This window comes from Triplophysa rosa, linkage group LG25 (genome assembly GCF_024868665.1).
Source record: "Triplophysa rosa linkage group LG25, Trosa_1v2, whole genome shotgun sequence".
In the NCBI taxonomy this organism is placed as follows: domain Eukaryota; kingdom Metazoa; phylum Chordata; class Actinopteri; order Cypriniformes; family Nemacheilidae; genus Triplophysa; species Triplophysa rosa.
Window position 1 is genome coordinate 3,360,016 of NC_079914.1, and position 20,013 is coordinate 3,380,028.

General features: G+C 36.3%; 1 protein-coding gene across 3 annotated transcripts; it reads left to right on the forward strand.

The window, feature by feature from the left end:
- The first annotated feature begins 283 nt into the window (after window positions 1-283).
- armh3 (armadillo like helical domain containing 3) lies at window positions 284-19,030 on the forward strand. 3 transcript variants are annotated; one of them, XM_057326276.1, is made up of 26 exons: window positions 284-377; window positions 1,054-1,164; window positions 1,916-1,972; window positions 2,108-2,254; window positions 3,140-3,247; window positions 3,320-3,412; window positions 6,218-6,292; window positions 6,392-6,478; window positions 6,722-6,778; window positions 6,872-6,915; window positions 6,993-7,053; window positions 7,556-7,602; window positions 7,910-7,985; window positions 8,114-8,207; window positions 10,134-10,235; window positions 10,746-10,804; window positions 10,884-10,949; window positions 11,089-11,158; window positions 11,249-11,309; window positions 11,399-11,487; window positions 13,427-13,509; window positions 13,621-13,747; window positions 13,845-13,920; window positions 15,358-15,436; window positions 17,436-17,552; window positions 17,630-19,030. In XM_057326276.1, the coding sequence occupies exons 2-26, from the start codon at window positions 1,063-1,065 to the stop codon at window positions 17,720-17,722; spliced, it is 2,070 nt and encodes a 689-aa protein (XP_057182259.1). In that variant the 5' UTR covers window positions 284-377; window positions 1,054-1,062; the 3' UTR covers window positions 17,723-19,030. The 3 variants fall into 3 exon arrangements, with proteins under 3 accessions (XP_057182259.1, XP_057182261.1, XP_057182258.1); XM_057326278.1 differs by having other exon boundaries at window positions 292-381; XM_057326275.1 differs by having other exon boundaries at window positions 297-450.
- Window positions 19,031-20,013: the final 983 nt, after the last annotated feature.

The window sequence follows — 20,013 nt, forward strand, 5'->3', positions numbered from 1 at the left end:
GTAAAAAGTGATAGGACTACGTAAAAAAAGAAAAATGTTGTGACCATTTACAATATATTCACTCGTTTTGTTAACCATGACGAACAGTGCATGGACATTAACTTAACTGACCGATCGGCCTATGACATCAAAGTACCGCGAGAACGATTGAAAACATTTATAAACTTTAATGAATAATGAATGATTAATAAATAAATAAGTCAAATAAATAACATAATAAACGTGGGCCAATGAGGAAAAGAAAAGATTATTCGCAATAATCGGAAGTGATGTATACCGATGGGCGTGGTTTCCGACCACACCGGAAGTGGGTCGAACGAACTCAATCCTTCCAGTTAACTAGAGGAGTAATGGAACAAAAACAGTAATCCATTCACGCAAGTATTAAAAAATATAATTTAATTTGTTAATTTACACCGATTATAAAAGCTAAATCAACGCGCCCACATGGTGATTATATATATATTTTTATAAACAGCCTTTCTTTGATCAGTTTTAGAAAACCTGATCACACATAATCAGTATTACATTATCATTTATTTGTGATCGTTTTTGCTTACGTGGTGCCTCGTTATTCTGTTTCTGTTCCTAACTGAAGTATCAAGTGTGTTTGTTAGTGTCTATTTAATGTAATTTAAGGCTGAGAGGCTACATGCTAAAGCCAAGCTGTCAAAACAGAGTCCAGCATGGACAAGTAAACATGGGTTGTTTCTTAAAAAGCAAGCGAGCTGTCGATATAAACAGCATTTTAGTTTAGACCCAAAGTCTAGTGAGCTCCCTACATAGACAACACTTTCAAAGGCCAGTGAGCTAATATCTAATCATACGGTATCATATTATCCAACCCTAGTAAGCTACCTACCTAGACAACATTGTAGATAAAACATAGTGAGCACTTTATCTCCAGTAATGTAAAGATGATCTTGTTTTGATAGTCAAAATACTAAGACCAGCAAGAGTCTTTCACTTTGTTTCTTCTGCAGAAGAATCTTTGCAAATCGTGCAAGGAGAGAAATCACACTTATTTTTGTCATATCAGTGTGTGTTTTATAGGTGTAAGCCATGGCTCAGACTGAGAAGAAAGCAGGTCTGCTGAAGAGAACGTCCTCTTCTAAGAAGCCACTGAAGGAGAAAGTTGTGCTTATGTATGATGAGATATTTGCGGTAAGTCATAGATAAATATTGCTAAATATTCTGTAATTTTTTCCAATTTGTATTCCAATTTTGTATATGTACTAGGGCTGTGTATTGGCAAGTGCCTCCCGATACGATACATATCACGATAGATGGGTCACAATATAATATATTGCTATGTGTTTCGATACGATACACATTTGCGATATACTGCAATACTTTAAACAGAAAATGTAAAAAGTAGAGCTAGAAATACAACATGCTGTGCACCACCGGGGGTTTTCTGTAAGGATAAGTGTAGAAACATCCCTTACCTCTGCAGAGTGGCCATGATGTGTGATGCATGGACCTTTAGATCAGAGGTTTGGATTCTCAAACTGGATTGCGCCCCTCAAGTGGGTAGCACAGGGGAATAAGGTGGTTCACCCAAGTCACTTGTCTGTTGCGGTGCATTACAGTTAAAACAATGAACATGGGCAGTATAAAACCTCTGGTTCATCCGTGCTGTAAATGCGCTGGTGTCACATCCGTGAAAGCACAATAAATGTCATTGTTACTTTTCTTAATAAACTTTTTGTCTAATGCACTGTAGTAGCCAAGTGACTTGTGTCATGACTTGAAGCCCACAAACAGCATTATTTTATATAACTCATTACTGACGTTTATTACGCTCATTACGTTTGTTTATGTTGTTAAGATGAAACTGTCTATATCTAGATGCATATGCATAATAAGATTAATTGTCTGAATAATCAGATTTCTTTGTTCTTAATTCCTGCAGAAGGAAGATCCGACTAAGAACAACCCTCGCTTCTGGGATGAATTGTTTTTGATGAAGGTCAGTGGCATCTAAAACAGATCTGTAAATTTCCATGAAGTTCACCTGTAATTCTCTCATAAGCACTTTAGATAAAAACATCCACCTGCTTAAATAAGTGGGTCTTACTGGTTGTCTTTGTATTCTTCTGACCAGGTGAATCTTGAGTATCTGGAGGGAAAGTTAGAGGCTCTAGATGGAGATGAAGTGATGAAAATCAAAGACAACATCAACTGCTTGTTCCATCACTGTGTTCAAACGTTGGGTGAGGAACACCAGATCAAAGTGGTCAATGCGCTTCAGGTGAGAGGACGGGTCATGACCAGATCATGACCATCTACACATTACACATCTATACATTATTAATTTGTACAGATTGTTTTTCTAGTTATAGCCATTTTTTTAATCCTGCAAAAAACAAACATTTTAATGAGAAAATTATATTATTTCAATTATATTTTTTCATTTCTAATTTATTTCTTTAATAAAAAAATATAAACATAAATTGTATATATAAAAAACAATAATAATTTAATTATTGAATATAAAAAATAGATCATTAGAATTTACCTACAAACTCAAAAGTAAAACATCTGGGACACATTACGGTCATTTAAAATTTTTATAAAATATGAAGAGTTTGATTCCAAAATGAGATAATTTAGTTTTCAAAAATCATGTTTTTTATTATGTTATCATGTTTTTATTGTGTTAGTTAGCTATATTTTTTATAGTTATTATGGCTTAAATCAAAACAAACAAACTGCAGTTTGATTGATATTAATGGGAATGCACAATGAAAAACATGATTTTTGAAAAGTTAAAAAAAATGGAGTTATCTCATTTTGGAACCAAACTCTTCATTTATATCAGTAAATGGCACAAAAATCCCAAAGATGTATATGTGTAGTATGCTTTTATCCAATGTTAAAATGCTTCCTATGTTACCATAAAATGCACCACAAGATGCAACTATTCCACTAGTGGATTGATTTCCTGAATAAATAAATGTGTAAATAATGTTTTGGTTTTGAGGTGAAATGACCTACATGAAACGCATGAAATACATTGTGGCATTCTGAAAATCCACTTTTGTGTTTGGAGAAGACACACCCTGCATTGAAAAGGCAGGTCACAATATAATGCATTGTTGACACCAGTTGACAATTCCTCTTTGTGTCGCTTTAGACTCTGTGTGCATTATTTCGAGGAGTTCACCAGAAGAACAAATCGGCCACCGGCTTTGACATCATCAACATGCTGATGGGCTTTGACAAGGCTGAGCTCAGAATGAAGGTCTGTCAGTGGCCCTCACATGATCGTGATGTTTGTGTTGTACGTGAAGATCTAATGAAATTCTCTTCTCAGGAGTTGATGGAGAGTTTGGACAGCCTGCTGTGCGGTGATGGATCAGAGAGTCTTAAGAGTTTATGTCTGAAACTGCTGCTGTGTTTGGTCACTGTAAGATCAGTACATTCATTACTGCATCACAATTCATTCTAATGTAGTTTTCTTGCTAGCAAAGGGGTCATTGCAAAACATGATGGGGTCACATTTTTACCCATGAATTTTTATAGCAAATTTTTATACTTTTTGTTATTCTCAGTAGTGATCAGGGCTACTTTTTCCGATAGCGTTGTCTCTTAGCGCGCTACGAAGACTCTTAAGGTACACCTTAACAGTTATACCTTTTCTAGGCGTGTTCCCCGAACTTTACCTTTTGAGGTTACTTAAGGTAAACCTTAAGTGTGACGTTAGCAGGTGCTGTCCATGGCAGTGGTGCTGAATAGGTTGATATCGATGCCTCGAGAATCGATTGTTCGCTCTACCTTGTGTTATAGAGTGGGTAAAGTGTTGAGAAAACAATGTTTATTATAAAGAAACGCTTTAGAAATAGTAGAAATTGCATTTATCAGGGCTCACTGAAATAGTATAAAGAAAGAAAGAAATACTTGTATGTGTGTGTATGTATTTATAATTTTGCAAGTGTCCGATCCCGCACCCTCACAGCCATACGTTTTCTGCGTTAACCAGCTACATTAACTGGCTGTTTGGCTTCACTTGTTTTTGAAAGGATCATTTATATTCTCATAGTTTGCCATCGTGTGTTAATGTTCTCCACGATCTGTGTTGATTCACATTATTGGCGTAAATCACTCATTTGTGTATAGGGATAAGTGTCCCATCCAGAATGCCAATCACTCGCGGGACACCCGCAATGGCATGGAAGCCTTGATGTGCCTCCATCACGTCATGCCTGGCGAAAGGCATACGTATGTAATCGGTGGCGTGACGGAGCAGGATGTTTGTCACTGAGTGAACGCACCGCCACACCGAGGTCTTTCTCAGCCCATATTCATCCCCAAACACCTCCAGAAAACTCCCCACGGCATAAAAACGAAGAGGAGCCATGCAGCAGCTGATTTTCGGGGCTGAGGGGGCAGCTCCGTCGAGTTTGTCTCGACAAAGTTGGGCCAACAAGATGCAAGAGCTGCAGAATTTGCTCCCATGGCAGGCTACATTTGTGTAGAATTTTCTCTTCTGACATGGTAGCCAGGGGACTAAAATGTTCTCTAATGAAATTGTGCAAATACACTAACTGGCTCCGCAGACGGCGCCGTCTTTGATTTAAGACAACTATTCGCTGTCTCGCTGCCATAGTTTGACCAAACTCCCCATAACATTCATTCCCTTTATATAGACTACGCCTTTCCTGTCAAATGGTTTGCCAGCTGATGTGCCTTGGGATAGGCTTTAATTAAAAACGCTCACAACCATCAGTGTATGACAATTTTATTCATGAAAACACTTCAATAGCCTACACTGAGTGTATTAAACCCCAGTATTTTATTTGTCAAATTAAAACTAAGTTAAAGTAAAAATGTAAATTTAATACTAAATAGAATTTTATATAAAATTTTATATGTGAAATTAAACTGCGATGTAGAAAAGCTTTTTGCATAGTGCTATGAACCATCACAGGTATAGCTAAGAGCGGTCCAGACCAACCTTACGAAAGTATGACTTACAGAAGGTATACTTAACTAAGAAGGTTTTGAGAAAGACGTATTAATGATAAGGTACAGCTTAAGGTATAACTTAAGAACGACGTAGCGTTAAGAAGGTTTCGGGAAACGCAGCCCAGATCGATAAGATTTGCATTAATGCAATACAGTCATTCATTTTATTTCATGTAAAAATAAGCAATAATATTTTTTCTATATCAAGACTATGACAAATGTTCACATTATGTTTATATACATGAGGATTTAAATATAATATTTATTATAATTAAATTATTATTATATGAGAATGAGATATTGCATCGCTGTAATGACAAGGAGATATTGCATCACGGAAATGCGAATGAGATACTGCATCGCGGTAATGAGAATGAGATATTGCATCGCGATAATGAGATTGATATAATGCATCACGGAAAAGAGACTGATATATTGCATTACGGTAATGAGAATGCGATATTGAATCGTGGTAATGAGAGTGATATATTGCATCGCGGTAATGAGAATGATATATTGCATCGCGGAAATGCAAATTAAATATTGAATCGCGGTAATGAGAGTGATATATTGCATTACGGTAATGAGAATGAGATATTGCATCGCAGAAATGCGAATGAGATATTGAATCGCGGTAATGAGCATGATATATTGCATCGCAGTAATGAGATTGATATAATGCGTCACGGAAAAGAGAATGAGATATTGCATTACGGTAATGAGAATGAGATATTGAATCGCGGTAATGAGAGTGATATATTGCATCGCGGTAATGAGAATGATATATTGCGTTACGGTAATGAGATATAATGCATCACGGTAATGAGAATGAGATATTGCATTACGGAAATGAGATTGATATAATGCATCATGGAAAAGAGAATGAGATATTGCATTACGGTAATGAGAATGAGATGTTGAATCGCGGTAATGGGAATGATATAGTGCATTACGGTAATGAGAATGAGATGTTGAATCGCGGTAATGGGAATGATATAGTGCATTACAGTAATGAGATATATTGCATCGCTTTTGATGCCAGTACAGTGAACTTGATACAGTAAAAATATATAAAACACATCTGAATATTTCAAATCTCAAACTTGGATTTCAAAAGCAAAGTTTTATGATCTTTATTGTACAGTAGTCAAGTCTCATTACGTCTACAATTGCAGTGTTTTAGCACAGATCATTTTAGCAGAAGTGGTTGTTGTCACACATGTTTATGATGTGTTTATTTTTTTAGGTGACGGATAACATCAGTCAGAACACCATACTGGAGTACGTGATGATCAACAGTATCTTTGAGGCCATTCTACAGGTGAGATTGTGCACTGCTACATGAGGTGTATGACAAATGAACTGTGTTAACAAGTGATGTCATGTTATACATATTGTCCATTTTAACTGTCTTCTTCAGATTCTGTCGGACGTGTCCAGTCGAGCTCAGCACGGCTATGACTCTGTGGTCCTGTTAGCTCTCCTGGTCAACTACAGGAAGTATGAGGTTTGTAAGGTCTCAGATCTTTGTCCTATGTTTGGAATTGTTATAGTGTCTTCCTTATGTAGTGGTGGTATGTAGCCGAGTGACCATATAAAAAACATACCCAGAACACCTTAGAAACTGAATTTCAACCACCCACCCTAGCATCATGCCACATGCTGTTTTTTACACCAGTGAGCAATATTTAGGTCCATGTTATTTAAAGCATGTTTCAGTTTAACTCATTTTGTCTCTTTTTAATTGTAGTCTGTGAACCCTTACATTGTGAAACTGTCAATAGTGGACGACGAGCCCACGCTGAATGTAAGTGAATTGGGCGTTCTTCAAGATTATATTTATTAATTCAATTCATGTATTGAGTCATATGGAAGTTTAATGTACTGTAATGTTTTTCAGGGAATGGGAATGGTCATCCACCATGCACTTACAGATTACAACAGGTAAACAGATGCCTTTTTTGTGATAGCAAAGATTTGTCGTAGACTGAAATTTCATGTGTTCTTGGCTGTTTCCACAGGCAGTATAAAGATAAAGAAGAGGAAAACCAAGGAGGCTTTTTCTCTGCCCTAACCAGCATGGTATGAAGGACTGAGTAGTCTTAAAAAGTTTAGAAACATTGAGTCACAGAAAAAGAAATCGTTTTACCATGTCATTCTTAGTCTATATGACATTTTTAGATGAAAAACCCCCAAATCTGGTTCACATACATACATAAAGCTATTCAATATATTCCTTCATTAAATAATGACTTTGGTCACTTTCTCATAAAAATATATTGGTTAGTTTTAGAGGACTTGGAATGTACTGCTGTAAGTTGCACAGACTTCTTTATTGTACTTTTTAGGTCATTTTTGAAGCAATTGGAGCCAGTCGCCATTCACTTTTATTGTACAATTTTTGTGACATTCTGAATTATTCTCTTTTTGGGTTCTTAGTCATAAAAGCTTAAATGACACGAGGTAAATTACGTAGAGTAAAATAAATCAAATAGACAGAATTTATTTTTGGTTAACCAGCCATTTAAATTCAGCGTTTGGTAACGTCACAGTAAATGAATTGTAATACTGCTTTCGTCCACAGGTGGGCAGTATGTTTATTGCTGATGCAGACGAAAAGCTCTCAGTGCAGTAAGTCATAACAAATACATATGTTAGTTGATTTTCATTTAATTTATTTAATATTTAAAAAATTTTGGCAGCTTTATTTTATTGTAGAGGGACAAAAATATGTTCTGATGTATTTGAGTAATGCCCTTGTACATATGTATTCATATTTGGTACATCAGGGCACAAAGTCAGCTTTTACATTCACCATGAATCTCTTGCTGAAGGGGCGTAATGGTAGTATTATAATAAAAGCCTTTTTATTTACGGTTTAATGCTTGTGCCATTGTGTCAAATGCTCCATATGTCTGATGACTTTATTGTCCTTTAGGACGAATGAAGCCATCCTGCTGGCTCTGTATGAGGCCGTTCATCTCAACAGGAACTTCATCACAGTTCTCGCACAGGTCTGTACTTCATAAGAACTCTTATTTCTCATAATCTTGCTTTTTTTGCGTGTTTCCATGCAGAGAGGTGCAGGTCATAGAAATGTTAGATGATGATGTCATTCATGCATCTGGTTTGTCAATTACAGAGCCATCCAGAGATTGACATGACCACAACATCTGTGACACCCGTTCCAGCTTCACCCACGACACCGCTGGGCACCACCCCACCATCTCTGGACTGTGAGTTTTGCCATTTTCTGAACTTGACAGCCCTGTTTCCCATTATGCACTTTAGATTTGCTCCCTATTGTGTGCAATTAAAGGATAAGCAACAATTTTTTTCAACAACACTCTTCAAATGTCTACATGCGCAGTTGTTCAGTAGTTAATTAGGTTTATGTCGATCTATTCGTGCGATTTCCGCATTTAGCTCGGTTTGCTTTACCTTCGCTCTGTTTTAATGGTTGTACAAATAAGACGAGCGGCATCAGAAGCGAGTTAAACCAGAAAGGGTTATTTAAATAATGAAATGCTGCTGTTCACCAAATGGCCCTGCAAGCTGAACTTACAATTTGGGCTGTTATATAGTACCAGCATCTTTATTACTTACACCTTATCACTCTCTAACATCTCAAACATGTGAGCCTTTAAAACACAAGGCTGCCTTCTGCGTCGATTCCTTTTGGAAATCCATTAGCTGTGTGAAATATAAAATTTGCTTAGATGTGGTGTGTGAACGTAAAAACTAAGCTTTCATATCATAGTGTTGAATTAATATCTGTGTGTAGAAAACAATGAATATTTCGGGTTTTTGTAACGGATTTGGAATCAAAACAAACACATTAGTGTTGGTTTAAAACAGAGACAGTAAAGATTTGCCGTATTTGAATGTGTTTTTTGCAGGGTGAACAGTTCTTTTGGGTCATTGTCTCGAAACCACTGAAACATCATGGCAGTAAAGATTTTAATTATAAAACAAATGGCCGGTTTCACAGACATGGCTTAGTTTAAAACAGGACTAAGCCTTAGTTGAATTAAGATATTTATGTGGCTTTTATAAAAATGCCTTAGAAAAATACATTACTGGTGTGCATCTTGGACATAACAATGGCACTGGTTTATTTTAAGATATTTCTGGGCATGTTATATTGAGTTAAGACCCGTCAAACATTCATTTTAGTCTGGGACTAGTCTTAAGCCTTGCCTGTGAAACCGGGCCATAATTTGGTAACACAAAACTGATCATCATAATTGTGTTCTCAACCTTGCACAGAGCATAATTTAACATTGAAATGAATTTGTAACGAGGAAGGCGGGACGAGAGCCGTGAGGGAACGGTGCGAGGCCGGTGACGCAAGTGATAATGAGTGTCAGCTGCGCGTTGCACCGGTCTCGCATCTCTCGTCCCGCCTTCCTCGTTACAGAATTATTTTTGCATTTTATTGCTTTTCTGCTGAAATTGTCATTACCGTAATGCATTATATGTTGTAATGTAAACAGAGTAAAATTAAAATATTGTTAATATACAGTATGTTCTACTCGATGTTCTCAAATCACAAAAAAAATGACTCAAAAAATGATCAACGGAATATTCATGTATAATTAAAATGAAGAAATAGTGGAAAAGAGAAGTGTCCATGACTGATATTCTAATCCATTTTTAAAGGACTGTTTAAACACACAAACAGATACACCCTGCATTCCAATCCGCATACTATCTGTCCTAATAGTATTCGAAAGTAGAATTAGTATGTCCCAAATCGTAGTATGTTGAAAATAGTATTCCAAAGATTCCCGGATGGTCTACTACTTCTGGTAGAAATTTGAAGTGCAGAATGATGCACACTCTAACGGCCGATATTACCCACAACTCACCGCGAGTAGGCGGAGTTTAGTGACGCTCCACTGCATTAATAAATTATATAACTGATGCGTCACTAAATTAACAAATGTAAGTATACAGTAAACGTTACATATGAATTAATGAATGAATAAATACCTTAATGGAAAGAAGATCTGTATTTTGATGTGTGTGACAGTTATTTGCCACAATGTTGTCTAGGCAACAACGGCCACTTCCGCTTCCTTTTAGTATGTCCCAGTTTGTGTAACCCTGATGTACCTCATCCTAAGAAGCGATTGAAAATTCATTCTTTCTCTCCACAGTGATGAATAATCCTGAACTTCCTCTGGACCCAAACTTGCAGACGAGTAATCTTCTTATTACGTTCCTGAAATATTCCTCCATCGTAATGCAGGACACCAAAGGCAAGATATCTCTGTCGTTCTGTTTACTGTTTCTCTGTATCCCAACCTGATGAGATGTATTTCTGTCCGCTGCCTACGTTGACAGCTTCCTACTAAAGCAGCATCGCAACGAAAGCAAAACTTTTGAAAGACCTATGCAGAAAGTTCACGAAGCAAAATATACTGCTCACATTATAGTTTGCTATTAGCATAATGCTAAACTGTGGATTCGATACTTTTTTATCAATGCTTCATTGATATTTCATGCGTTGTGTTGATTTACTTTTTTCTCTCTTTGTTTGCCATCATAGATCATTTTGTATAGAACTTGTTGCAGTGCATTATGGGATTGTCATTCAAGTTAATGTCATGCTGGTCAAAGAACAAAGCGGACTCGCCTTAGCATAGTCTGCATCTGTATCATGTCTTGAATTCTGCCTACTTAGGCAGCCCACTAGATTTTAGAATTTGTATTTGTAATCTTTTTAAACCATAAAAATGAATCTTAAATCTTTGTTGTTATGTTTTCAGATGAACACAGACTCAACAGCGCTCGACTGTGTCTCATTATTCTGACATGTATAGCCGAGGTAATGCTGCTTTGGATATTTTGATGATTTTTTTATCTGCGTTCCCTACATTGATGGTCTCTCACTGTCTGTTGAACAGGACCAGTATGCTGACGCCTTTCTCCACGATGACAACATGAACTTCAGAGTCAACTTGCACAGAATGGTAAGCAAGTCAATGCTTGAATACAAAACAGTCAACTGCCACCTTGTGTGTTATCAACATGATTTCACAAGGCTGTTGACAGTGCTTCTGGTTTAAGACCAGAACATCAATTGATCTCTAATTCATTCATTCATTTCAGCCAATGAGACACCGGAAGAAAGGGGCAGATAAAAACATTCCCTCTCGACCTTTAGTGTGTGCTGTCCTGGGTGAGTTCAGAACAAATTATTCAGTGTACAATGTGATATATATATGATAAATGAGTGTTTTTGAATATCTGATCGACTTTGGTTTTGCAGATCTTATGGTGGAGTTCACAGTCACTCATATGATGAAGGAATTTCCCATGGATCTTTATACGTGAGTCTTCATGCGGTATTCATTTTCAGACACTTGATGCTTATTTTACTGAGGACACTGTGAGAATGAATGCATTTCTGTGTTTGTAGGCGATGTGTTCAGATTATTCACAAACTGATCTGCTACCAGAAGAAATGCAGAGTTAGACTACACTACACCTGGAGAGAACTCTGGTCAGGTGAGACTGACATCATAGTGTACCAATAATATTATGGCGCTTTTCCACTGTATGGTACCATCAGGTTTAGTATGACTCGGCTCGGTACAGCTCATTTCACTTCGGCTCACTTTGCTTTTCCACAGCAGTTTAGTAGCACTTCAAAGTGGGTGGGGATTATAAATTTATCGTCATGGTTGCGACGCCTCTACTGCCGTAGCATCATCGAATGCGACAAACACAACACTAGAGTAATGCACAACACAGGAGTAATGGAGCTGCAAATAAATGCAAATAGGAACAATATTTTTATTTGAAATTTGGAAGAAATATTGTTAGTAGTTTACAGAATGAAACAAAAAATATTATTTCACGTACGTAAATACATACCTATAAATAGTCAATTTTAAAATCAGAAAAACGGTGTCTGAAATGGTCTCTTAATTTTTTTCGCGGTTGACCTATATACTGTATATATACACGTCTCCGGGCAGTTATTATGTAATTCAAACAAGACGTGAATGGGGAATACTGGTATTTCTACAATCGCCGGCTAAAATCCCAATTAAACGACATATTAAAAAACAACATTTAAAAATGACGTAAACTGTACCATAACGTTTGTTTCCTATGATCAAATTGCGTTTAAAAACATTATTTTTCATGTTGCTTTATGATACTACGCATGCGCAAAGCTTCGCTAGGGTGGCCATAAACATACATGTCCCCATAGCTGAATAATAATAAGGGATGCAAACTGATCGGCATCCCTGGTTATCATTATTCAGATATGGGGAAGTGTAATTTTAGCGATACCTAGCTTGAAAAAAATGTATTTTGGACTTAGCTAAAGCCAACAACGTTTTTGAAGCCTACTACTTCGTGTGCAAGAAAGAAATTAAACTGGGAATGTTGGGTGTGCGTTTTGGTTTTACAAAGGTCTTAAAAGTCTTAAACCTGCAGAATCTCTGTGTGCTATGCTATGCTTTTCTTTTCTTATTTATTCTATATTTATTGATGTTATTATTCCATGCTTTTCTGTTTTTGTCTATTTTATGCTTTATTATTCTGTTCCTTTTATATGCTTTTGCGTTCAATGATTTTCTTTTCAGTTCTATTTTATGCTTTTCATTTTATTCTCTCCATTTTTATTTATTTTCCTTGTTATTCTTTGCTTTTTATTTATTTTGTGCCATGCTTTTCCATTCTTTTATATGGTTTTGTGTTGTGTTGTGTTCTAGTCTGTTCTACTCTATTCTACTGTAATCTCTTACAGTATATTCTATTTTTAGATAGATATTTTTTTATTTTTATTTTATATTTACTTTTCTGTTCCACGTTTTTTTTATTGAGTTATTTTTCAGTTTTGTTTTTGCATTACAATTCTAATTTTATACAATCTGCTCTGTTTTGTTCAAATGTTTTCTATTTTGTTAAAGTTATAGTTTACTCACCCTCTTATCGTTTCAAACTGTATGACTTTCCTTCTTCTGCAGGACACAAAAGAAGATATTTTGAAGATTGTTGGTTACCGGCACCCATTCACTCGCATTGGTTTTGTGTCCATACAATAGAAGTGAATGGGTACCGCCACTGTTTGGTTACCAAAATTCTTTAAAATATCTTCTTTTGTGTCCAGCAGAAAAAAGAAAGACATACAGGTTTGAAATGACAAGAGGGTGAGTAAATGATGACAGAATTAAATTTTTAGGTAAACTGGTGAAAGTTTCCGTTAGGTAAAAATGATTAATTCCAGAATAGTGAATGCAGATGAACATATGGTAACAGAAGATAAGTCTAAATATAGAACTGGGTCTCTCTGTTTCTACCCCAGTAATTGATCTGATAATACCCATGTTAATCCATGCTAACAGTTGCATAAGGTCACAGGTCTAAAGAGTGATGGTTTTCGCGTTAGGAAATCAGTCTGATCAGATGGCTGTTAATTGTGTTTCTCTAGCTCTCATTAACCTTCTGAAGTTCCTGCTGTCTAATGAGACCAGCCTTCTGGCAAAGCACAATATCTTCCAGCTGGCCCTCCAGGTAAAACAACACTGCCCGTGAGCAACAGTTTGTCGGGTCTTTGAGTACAAATACACTCGGGGCTCATTTCCAGTTTGTCACATTCCTTGACTAATAACTTCTCGTTCGTAGGTCGTGAACCTCTTTAACATGTTTATCACGTATGGAGACACGTTTCTGCCCACCCCCAGCAGTTACGACGAGCTCTATTATGAGATTATTCGCATGCATCAGGTGTTTGAGAACCTCTACTGCATGGGTAAGTCCCGTGACATCAGCCGCACCACTTTAGTTTTGCTTTGAATAGACGTCACGTCTCGGTTTTTGTCACCGACCTGATCTTTATGACATCACAGTGCTGAGGGTCTCCACCAACACAGGTCAATGGAAGGAGCCCGCTAGTAAAGTTACTCATGCGCTCATCAATGTCAGGTAAGAAAAGTGATCTGACTGACTGTATAAACTTGTTGACTCTGTATGTTTGACATGTATAATGTAAATTTATGCCAGATTCATTGCATTATCACACAAAACATTTGCTATATAAATTATTTGAAATTGCAATACGGCAAGTTATTTTATACATTCTTTTTTGTTTAATTGCCAATTTATTAATATTTTGCATTTCCTTTGTTTATATTTTTAATTTACATGTTAGTTTTAATTTTGGACTATGTTTGACATAGATAATGTAACTTCATGCCAGATTTATTGCCGTATCAATATAAATAATGCATTATATTATGTAATTATTATAGATTTAGTACACTTAAATATGTTTATAAACATATACAGTGCTGCTCGAACGTTTACACACCCCTTGCAGAATCTGGAAAAAGCTGAAACTTTTGGAAAAATAAGAGGATTTTTGAAAATTTTGGTTTATTTTTAATTTAGTCCTGCCCTGAGCAAGTTATTTCACTAAAGAAATGTTAACATATAGTTCACACTAAAGAATAATAACAGAATTTCTAAAAATAGCGCAGGGCAAACGTTTACACGCCCCTGATTCTTAATACTGTATGATGTTACCTAAACAATCAATGAGAGTTTTTATGTTTAGTTATAGTTGTTTAAGGGTTTCTTGTTTGTCATGAGTCATTAGACTGTCCACTGATCTTCAAAGCAATCGCCAGGATAGTACATATCCGATTATTTATATCTATATTTCAGATAAAATAGATCTGACAATACATCTGCAAATAAGTAAATCTGATACATAGGTTTTCAGTACGAATTTGTATATAAACCAAGCAGTATCAGATAGTAGTTAATTCCAATGTATAGTTACAAATCATAGTTTATTATTAGTCTACTTATTCTGAATATATGCTTGTAAATTTTAGCTAATAATAAGAAAACTGCATATGTACGCCTAGATGAACCTTAGTAAATATTTGTAAAGTAAATATGTAATTACATCTGTAATTTATATTAATATTTATAAACACAGATTTTGTCTGTGAAAACAAATTAGTTCAAGTCCAAGACTGAAGCGCTTAATAGCCGTAGTAGCTGTCCAGTGTTGTTTAATTTTGTTTTTTGTGCGCTGAGGTTGTGAGGAGGACAGTGAATAAATTATTGATTTTTGAGGCTGAGGTAATGCTTAAGCTTTCTTCTGCATTCATAGATGTCACCGAGTGTTTGCACCACACAAAAGAAGTGGAGTGCTTTTTTGAAACATACATAATGCAAAGGCTTACAGCAAAATGCAGAATATTTTAAAGAACCGCACATTTTCTGTTTCGCTAAAGTGGGACAGGACGGTTGCAAATTCTGGCTTTTTTAATACAGAGCTTGCATGTTACACACCGATGTGTTTAAATCTTTTTCATTTTACCAGATGTTTCTTTATATTTGTACTTTCAGGGCGATTATTAACCATTTCAACCCTAAAATTGAGTCATATGCTGCAGTGAATCACATCTCCCAGCTGTCAGAAGAACAGGTAATCCAATACCAAAGTCTGCCTTTCTGCAAGAAAAAGGTGGCGAGAAACTTTAAACCACAAATTGTTATTTATCAGGAAAAATTGCGATATAATAGCACATCATACACTCCACCGACTAATGTTTTATATCATGTGTACCTGTATTTGTGCATCTATACTAGGAATATTCCACACATAACATGTTATTAGAGAAATCATTCATTAGTTAGACACCTGCAGGTGTTAGTGGTCACAGGTGTTGTGTAATTCCCCTTTGATCTGTAGGGTAATGATGGCACGTTGCAGAAGCGTGGTCAGTTTTACAGATGGTCACGCCAGCTGTGTCACTCACAATCGTGAATCGTCGACTCTTTCATCTCGTTATGCCAGATGCTACCTCGTGACCTCCGTCAGACCTCTATCCATGCTCTCCCACTCTTGTTTGGTGAATTCTCCATATACTGTAGATGCCCATTGCATGGCGACTGTAGACTGTTACGTGAAGCTTGTTACCTGCATGCACGAGCGTGAAGCCTCTTCAGTTCTGCGTGTGAGGAATAATGCCGATCGATGCCCCAGAGGGCACCGGTTAAGATGTAGACCTATACTGCTTCATTCAGATCCGTTCAGAATCACAGAGTTGAAGTTAGCAGGATAGAGGTTAGTTTAACTACAGTCAAGTAACTAGCTAGAAGTTTAAAGGCGCAGTTTTTGATTTACAGCGGCCACTAGCGTTGTATTATAGATTTGCAACGAATCTCTCAGTCCAAACACGAAGGTGGCCTCCACAGTGTGACTGTGTGACGGAGCAGTTTTGAGCGTCATTGTTTATCTGGAACCGCTTTAATATTGTACACGTCCAGATACTGGAGAGCGAGTTGGCACTAAAACTGGAGAGAGAGCGAGAGCACTTTTTACTCTTTTACTCAATGATGAATAAACTTTCAGTTAATCCGCGGGTCACATGCGTTCCGCACCGAATAGCACGATCCGTACCACTATACCGCAGGGGAGAGGAAACGCGCGTTGTAGAGTTGTTTGTCCGTTTAGGGCTGCTGTACAAAACATGGCGGCGAATTCAATGTATGTAGGCTCGCTCTGTATGTAGACATAAACAGCTTATTCTAAGGTATTACAAACTTAATGTTTCATTATGTAAGGTCTTCATACACCTCTGAAGAAATAGTTTTGTATATTATATTGCATTTCTGTCAATAGATCCTCCTAAAAGCCCCGTATTGTTCCTTTAAGGTTTTAAAGTTGTTGGCTATGGGCTGCGCAATATGTTAATATTATCGGAATTGATCGCAAATGTGCATATCGCAATGGTTTGCAGTAACTGAATGATTTTAATACTTCACTTACATAAGTAACTGAACTTGTGTATAAGAAAATTATATATAGTCAAAGTTTTAGATCGTAAACGTGTGCTGGTTATACAATTTTTAGTTTTTAAATAAAGTTTAATATAGTTAAAATTGATTTGTACGAACTTAAAGCTGCAATTCCTAACATTTTAGTTATTGAGCAACTTCACAAAAGATCAGTGTCGATAACTGTGTGCTTACCTTTCGCAATTTATAATTGTAAGCTTATAATAATGATTTATAAGTGTAGATATCGGGTCGGATTTCACGTTTTTCAACACACGTAAAGATAAGTGCGTAAAGTAACCTGCAATTTTATCTTTCAAACAGAGATGGCGATAGAGAGGCAACAGTTACGAATTGCAGCTTTAAGACTTTATTGTATCGCATTATTTACCAAATTTATTTACCATCCGGGTATTTCTCACCTACCTACTGTTTTTTGCATACTGAGGTTTCGGGCTAGTCATGATTTTTGCCTACTATATAGTATAGAAGTAGGCGATTTCGGACCCAGGGAAATTATCTCATATCACTTTTTTCTTTACTATTGTGCAACCCTATTAAACAACTATTTTTAGCATCATGGCAGTGCATTTGCATGGACGAAGGTCACTGACATTTACAGTTACTGTGTGTTTCTCCTGTAGGTATTGGAGGTGGTACGGTCAAACTACGACACGTTGACCTTGAAGCTGCAGGATGGTCTGGATCAGTTTGAGCGATACTCCGAACAGCCCAAAGAGGCCGCGTTCTTCAAAGAGCTGGTGAGGTTTACGGATTATTTCAATTCTGTTCATGATTTTGGGTTTGTTGTGACGCGGCTGTGATTTTCGTTCTCCAGGTGCGCTCCATCAGTCTGAACGTGAGGAAGAACGTCTCTCTCAGCACGATGAGTCAAGACCTTCTGCTGAAGGAATTCTCCTCTATATCCTGAAGGATCTGAAACTGCTTCCAGAATGACCCCCACACATCTGAGGCTACTCAACCTGACAGCAGATGTTATAGATGATAATACTGGATTTGATCCACAGACTGTATTAACAATGGGGTGTGTGTGTGTTTGGTCATGTTCAGATCAGACTTGTATTGGCTTAACAAAGCAATCGGCCAAACTTTGCACAATGTGAATTTTGATTCTGACTAACCTGTATTCACGTTTCCTCTTTCCTTATTTTATTTGGCGGTCTGGTGCTGTTCTTGTTGAATTAAATCGTATGTTCTTCATTGCCTTAGTACCAAACTGATGAAATCGTTGTGCTCGCATGTGTTTATCTTTTATTTTTGTTTCACATATACCTCTGTTTTGTTTCTGGCAGTGGATGCAACAAAACTTTTTGGTTCATATTTCACCCATCAAAATGAATTGAAAATAAATTATTTTTTGAATATTAAAACATGGTTAGGTTTGCGACCGGTAGATCGTATTTTTTTCATGACAAGGAAACACAAAAAAGTTAATGAAAAATAAAAATTTGAAATTCTCATTACCGTAATGCAACGTTAAATCAAATAAATTAATTTGTGCTCGTGATGTAAAAAAAATATTTTTAATATTTTTTAAGCGAGGTATGATTTATTCTTTTCTTATTTGGTGGCGAGATATGAGTCGGACGTATTCATGAGATGCACTAATTCTTCAATCTGACAGTCTTTGGATATTTTTCTCCTCAGTATTTCTCAGCATTGCCAGAAGTATCGTGAAACGATTGTACGTGGTTGCAGTTATAGAAAGTGAACGTTGACTTATGCAACACTGGGTACAGAACAAATGTATTCATTTGACATAAAACTGAAGCTATAGTTCATATGATATGAGATCAGAGAACGGGCTGTTTATATTTTCATTTTGGTTTCGGTTTGTTATTTTAACATAATAGAATCCAAGCCAGTTCTACTGTTAGTTAGTTGAAATCAACAGATGGAGGAAAACCGAATAAACAAATCCATTTCAAAGACGTTCATTGTAAATTCTTCCTGGTTTTGGTTGGGTGAGTCTTTGAGATTAGGCCTCGGCTCTCTTGGCCTTAGTATTCTTATTTATGGGTGTTTGTTTCTGAATTAAATCATATTTTGTACAACACATAAAATGGTCTGTCCCTTTGCTTTGAATTATGATGTTTTATTAAGGCAAACGTCACTTCCTGTTGCTCATATGTATATTTAAACAAACCCCTAAGCCAAGTTATTAAACAATTTGTGAGAAATAAAAGGCTTTTTCAGGACAGAAGGAATTACTTTTATTGACTTTGTTTAATAATAGTCCTAAACAAGGCTCAAACTAAATTCATATCAACATTCAGCAAAGTTTAAGAGAAAGTTTCTCCTCAGTTCTTTAGTCATTTAACGTTTGAGCCACATTTTATAGCTATTTAACAAATCACTGCTATAAATCTATTGAGGGGAGGCATTTAGAGCCCCACCATAAATACTGAACAACCATTAAATATCGATCACTGACTGTTTTCTTTTATTTAATGTGCAGTCTGAACTGTGATTGTGAAGTCTCAGAAGTTTTTTTCTTGCGGTTTACCCTACAGTACATTCTTATTTATGGGTGTTTACAAACTTGGGCTGACACCCCATAAATTTGCTTAGAAACTATTTCTATTGTTAAACGTGCTTTATAAAAGCTGATTTAAATGCAATTGATTTTCTTTTTTTCTTTATTTTGGCTTATAAGATTGCAGGGCTTCTTCTGTATATCTTGCCCAACCACACTTACTTTAAATTAAGGCTCCTCAGTTTTGTATAGTTTTTTCAGTATGATCTCTCTTTTATCATTTTCATTCTTGACTCTTGCCAGAGTACTTTTTATTTTCTTTTTTTTCACTAAGAATAGTATAAGCACAATATAAACCTAGATGATGTGCATAAATAAAAATGTATACAGGCAAACAGTGATCCAAATAAATATACACACCCTACAGTATTATGTCATCAATGCAGCATCCAGGAGATGAGTTTTTTTATAGTGGTTTAAAAATAGTTCAAGCCGAAAACTAAATTTAAGTCTTTCATCCTTGAGCAGTGGCATGGTGTGTCTGATCCATGAAATATTAAATACTGTAGATAAAAAAATGTTGAAGCACAGGAAATGCATGATTTATTCACATAATTTTGACATCATTTGAAGAGAAAAGTTTGTTTGGGAAATGTGACAGTGAATGAGGACTGATGTTTGAATTCAAGCTCTCAGGATCTAATGTCACAGTCTTTGCTTCAAAA